This window comes from Thermobia domestica, chromosome 17, assembly GCF_964235325.1.
Source record: "Thermobia domestica chromosome 17, izTheDome1.hap1.1, whole genome shotgun sequence".
Classification (NCBI taxonomy): Eukaryota; Metazoa; Arthropoda; class Insecta; order Zygentoma; family Lepismatidae; genus Thermobia; species Thermobia domestica.
Window position 1 is genome coordinate 26,311,397 of NC_137470.1, and position 6,015 is coordinate 26,317,411.

At 38.0% G+C, this 6,015-nt stretch overlaps 1 protein-coding gene across 1 annotated transcript; it reads right to left on the reverse strand.

Annotated features, from left to right (window-relative positions):
- Positions 1-533: 533 nt before the first annotated feature.
- LOC145673965 (RCC1 and BTB domain-containing protein 1-like) lies at positions 534-1,502 on the reverse strand. The gene has a single exon (XM_081743785.1). The coding sequence runs from the start codon at positions 1,500-1,502 to the stop codon at positions 534-536; it is 969 nt and encodes a 322-aa protein (XP_081599911.1).
- Positions 1,503-6,015: the final 4,513 nt, after the last annotated feature.

The following is a 6,015-nucleotide window of genomic DNA, read 5'->3' on the forward strand; positions in this document are numbered from 1 at the left end:
CATTAGCATAATTGCTGTCCGACTTAGCCTTGGAGCATAATTCAAAGGATTCTATTTGGAACATAAGCAAAATAAAGAAAGGAAATATGTACAATCAGGAACATTTTTTTCATTTGATGAAATTAGTTTCGGAAATTACTTCAGAATGGGAGAACAATCTGAGTACAGTTTTCGGTAAATTAAAGAAAATGTAATTCCTTTTCACCGACCAGCCTTACTACCGATATACCTAAAATAAAGTTCACCAAACGGAAAGAATTTTTGTTGTTGACTGTATAAGGAGAGTCTAATTACTTGCAACCTTAAAAATTCTTGTCTGTCCTATACGTAACAATGAATAACGGGAGGTACGTTCATTTTTTGTACTGTTTATGTTACATTACAGGGCAACAAAATAATATTATTGCATAATACAATTCCTTAAAATGACTCTCAAATGTTTCTAAATGCAAACCGAAGAGATGTAAGAAATTTCATGAATCATAGTTTATCTTAATGGTTAACGTTAATAGAATTGACTTACCAAATATGTTTCACCACACGCTTGCAAAATGTTTCGCAGCCAATGCTTTCAGTTTTATCTGGGCTTCTTTACTGACACTCTTCCACAGTTTTTGTAGTTCATGTATACTGGAGAAATATCTCAGAATCACTCCTTGGCAGAATATTTCCAATTCCTTCAGCCGGTACCCAATAGCGAACTCATACCAAATGTTAACATTCTCTTCATTAACAAATCGCTTTGACTCTTCCTCACATGCTTTGATGAGCTCAGTGTTACAGTGAAAATCAGCTAAGATTAAGAGATCCATCATATTGTCTTCTGAGATACAAACTTTCCTGGTGTACAGATAGTACAAAAATGCTTTATATGTTTCGTAGTTGAAATGATTGTGCTTTATTTCGACTGTACTCAATATAGATTCAATCCAGCACTCTCTGAACATGCCCCAGAAGTATTCACATCTTTCTTTTAAAACACCCTTATGTACAAAAATGGGCTTCTTTTGTACTAGAATGGTCAGGTCACTACTTGATTCAACATCAAACAAATGCTCTATATTATCGAAATCAGAAGAAAATTCTATCGGTTTCCATGTGATGGGGGTGGATGCTCTAGAAATGAAAACATCACTCAGTTGAAGCACACATGTTTTCACAGGGAAATAACAATATGGCTTATCTTTCAACTGACCCCAAACAAACACTTCATCCTTCGTATTTCTTGCTGCAGATATATAGAGTTCTGGTGATGCAGCTATCTCTACGACATGACCCAACATTTCAATCGGTAATTTCCTTGCGTTTGATTCGCAATAGGTGTCCTGAAGACCAAGTTGCCCGTGGCAATTGCAACCCCATGCAAATACCCTACCATCATTTGACAATGCTAAAAAATGATCAATACCAGATGCAATGTCAATAATGAAGTTGCTGTCAAATCCAGACACTTTGAAGCTGTCTCCGTCAAAACCCAGATTTAAATTGCTTCTAGGAGTCATGAATTCAAACCATGGGCCCGTCGTCCATGAGTACACTTCTCCAATTTCTGTCAGTGCAATACTACCATTTGTAGTGCATGTAACTTTTACAATTCGGAGAGGGCTAAACTTGTAAGGAGTACATTCTCGATCAATGTACGAACAAAAAATGCGTGTTATACGAAAGCCATCTCTTTTTTCTCTAAATTCAAACACTTTACCCTCATCAGTTCGAGCAAGAAAACATCAATTACCACCGGCCACTTCAACAAAGATACTCTGAAGAATATCTCCTGATTGTGTAAATTTCTCCGTTTGTAGAATTTTGTTCTTAGTTACACTTGCAGGAATGACAAAATGACACAGATTACCACTGGTAGTTATGCCTACAATTTTTCTGCTGTTAGACAAACACGTGATACTTTCGGGTTTTATGTTCTTCACGCTCATTTGTGATACAGAACACTTGTTCCACACTTTGGCGGGTCGAAATATATGTGTTGTATCATCACTTGTAGACAAGAATATAATGGAGTCTGGTCCAAGTACACTAATTGTTTTTATTTTAGATGTTATATCTTGTGGAATATCTACGTATATTCCATAACTTTTCATGCTTCTCACAAAATTATTCACTAATATTTCTGTCATTGTTTTTTTTTTTTTTTCACTAGAGCGATTGAAGAATTGTTGTTGTTTGTTTTTGCACAGAGAACAAGCGGACGTTCTTACGCGCTTACAAGGCGTGACACACAGCACACTTCCTCCTATCTAACTGGCGACGAAGACCGTGGCGCTGCGCTACTTGTTGGTCACACGGACTCTGTGTGCAGAAGTCCCGTATGTAAGTAGATAGGAAAAGAGCGCAGCGTAAGAAAAATTAAAACTAAAGGTAAAAAATGAGAAATTGATGATATAAAGGAAAAGAAAAAGCATTGCTGGTTTCGAAGTAAGTTATTTCTATTACAACTCGAATTTAATTTTACATGGTGAATAAAATAATGGCATTTGCTTTCTTTGTCGTCGTACAGGGAACATAAATAAACTGATCCATATCCGAATTCAGCCCCGCAACTTGGGGGAGGAGAGACACACCAAGTGATCGAAAATAACAGATATTAGTATCGAGTTCATAGTTTTCGGGGTATCTGAGTTAAACAGTGTCACTTTCGATCTCGTTAAAATTCAAATTCAGCCTCGCAACTTGGGGGAGTTGGAGGAAGGAGATACGTAAAAATAATCGGAAATGTGCAATATGAGTGCAGAATCCATACTTCGTCGCTGAGGTGAACAGCGACACTTCGGATGCCATACTACGCAACATGGGGCAGGGGGATATGTAAAATCATCGAAAATGACCTATATCAGAGTGCGCTTCAATAATAGTAGAAAGTGACTGACTAACGAAACATATTATTTATTTCTTATTTAACTCAGTGAAGCTGGTAATTGACGCTAGTTGTATATATAATGTACAAATGAATAATAATTTAACATTACAAATCAATTATCTACTGTACGTTAGCGTGTCTCATCGTTTATAAACATTATATTCATAATGACAATTATCATAATGGAATAAATTATATGAATTTGAAACTTTGCATTCTGCTTTTTTTTTAAGAAATACATCTAGCATTTTTGAATTGTATGCGTCACTATTTCAACAAAGATGACAACATTATACATACCGTTTTCCTTCATGTGTTCGTTACATGCTGGAATTAAGTATCATCTTTTTTAAAAAATGAAACTATTTCACGTAAACTTTTGAAATTTAGAAAAAAGTATAGAATGAGGTATGTAGATCAATATTTATGAGAAATACAGTATAGTGTTCTATACACTACTCGGAATATATTTATTTAAAATAAACGTTTCTTAAATCTGGATGTTTAAAAATATAAAACGATGCCGACTCATTTGTTTATTTATTTTATTAATTAATTTATTTAACAATCACTAGATTCAGCTCAAATGCAATTTTATATTGGATATGCAACAACAACAACAACAATGGAAATAACTTAGAAAAGCATCAGCCAGAGCCTACCATCCCGGCATTTGCCTGGTAGGACTGAGGGAAACCCTGGCAAACCCCAATCAGGTTGGTCGGCAGGGGGAAACGAACATAGGCAAATTGACCAGTGAGTTTTTACACTTTTTCGACCAGGTTTCTGCAATAAACACATTGGGGACACCTGGTCGAAAAACTGTAAAAAGTTTTTTTTTTAGACAGCCATCCTTGCTTTTCCTCATTCAAGCCAAACAAATGCCGGGATGGTACCTATCATATAGGTCCCAGGCCGCTTCCTTCCTTCTAGGGATGCGCACGAGTCGAGTCGAGTCGAGATTTAGGCCTGTCCCGACTCGTCTCGGGAAAATGTTGTCTCGACTCGTGTCTTGACTCGAAAATATGTTGCTGTCTCGACTCGACAGTCTCTGTCTCGACTCGACTCGAATTCGAGTCGAGACGTCTCGAAATTCGAGTCGAGACAAAATATGAGAGTTAAAATATACACACACATCAGCCAGACCATTATGACTACCTACCTAATTGTTAGTATCTCCACCTTTTCGCACGAATAACAACGGCAACGCGTCCTGGCGTGGTCGCAATGTTCCTTGGTGGGTCGCTGGAGAGAGTTGGCCCTACATATGCACACTCAGGTCATCTAATTCCCGTAAATTCCGGGAAGGGGGTGATGCGCCCTCACGTCACGTTCAATCACATCCCAGATGTGATCGATTGGGTTCAGATCCGGAGAGTTTGGGGGCCAGCACATCACTTGGAACTCGCTCCTGTGTTCCTCGAACCACTCCATCACACTCCTGGCCTTGTGACATGGTGCATTATCTTGTCGAAAAATGCCACTACCGATGGGAAACATGGCCGTCATGAAGGGATGTACGTAGTCTGCAAGCAGCGTGCAACGCCTCGGCTGTCATGGTGCCTTGCTCGAGCTCCACTAGACACATGGATGCTCACCTGAATGTTCCCCAGATAATAATTAAGCCGCAGCCAGTTTGTCTCCGTCCCGCAGTACAGATATCAAGGAGCTGTTCCCTTGGAACATGACGGATTCGCACCCTCACATCGTCATGATGAGATATCGGGATTCATCAGACAGTGCAACGCTCTGCCATTGTGCCAAGGTCGAGTGGCGGTGGTCACGTGTTCATTTCAGTTGTAGTTGCCGATGTCGTGGTGTTAACATTCGCCATCGTTAGGAGTGTTCGGTGCACTGTGTGTTCAGACTAGGCTTGTGAAGGCCTGTGAAAAAAACGGAAAATTTGGGTATTATCAGAATCATCATTTTTGTTAATCACAGAATCATTTTAGTTAATATGTTAAATCAAACATGTATTTCATAGAGATATCTTCATTGTTCTATGTAAAATTCCGCAAATTTTGAAGCCATTAGAAAAAATCATTTATTCGGAAATAATGGTAAAAAAAGGAAAATATTATTTAAAAACTATTTGTTGGCCTGATGCTAGTAATCTTACTTTCTGTAACATGTCTGCAACATATACAGTGGGAAGTCGAAAATCCGAACTAATTGGGATCACAGGTAGTTCGGATTTTCAAATTGTTCGGATTTTCGAAAATGACCAAGAAAATTATATTTTGGCTTACATATATTGTACGGAATGTTCTTCTATCGATACAGTGGTTGTTCAGTACATACAGTAATTACAATACCGTACGTAAGGCTACTTACATTTAATGTGTTTGAAGAACCTGATTGTACTCTAAATAACACTGATCTTGTAAGTCATACTTCAGTGGTGCCCATCCCCCCTTATGTCTATGACGCACCCCCCCCCCCCAATTGTCTATCCGTAGGTGTTCTTCCATGAAAAAATCTTCTTTTCGATTAATTTTACCCCCCCCCCCCATCAAACATATTTATATAGATTTTAACCCCCCCCAAATATTTCAATGACGCAGTTTGCGTCATAGCCCCCCCTTCTGGGCACCCCTGCATACTTAAAACTTATAGGCCTAAGAAAAAATAAAAATAAAAATACATGACAAACAATTACATATAAATAAACTTTTGTAAAAAACAAAAAAAAAACACCACATAACGTCGATGGACATGCCATTGTTTGTTTATCGCTAGCGTTAAGACAGAATGTAAAAAGCTTCTAGGGACCGCATTCGGATTTTTGACGTTAGGATTATCGACGTCCTACTGTATACACAATGTATTTCGCTAACGGAAAAATACTTAAAGCAACAGGTTTTAATTCTACTTTATACACATATACCGCACAAGTGAGTAAATTTGAGCAGTGAGAAATATATTAAGTGAAGCTTCCGTTAGTTATTATTTCAGACTAGCAGGATATCCGTTCTTCGCACGGGAAAATAGTTTCATTTTGGACACAAAGGGCACCAAAAATGTCACCAATGAACTTGTGGAGCCCCAAAAGTATGAATTTGACATTAATATCGATAATTTTCAATTATCTTTATATGTCACCATTCCCCCTTAGAGTACTAATGGGGCTGAATTTTTGGATT

Excerpts from the sequence above, each read along its gene's own strand:
- LOC145673965 (XM_081743785.1), bottom strand. The coding sequence starts at position 1,502 with ATGACTCCTAGAAGCAATTTAAATCTGGGTTTTGACGGAGACAGCTTC.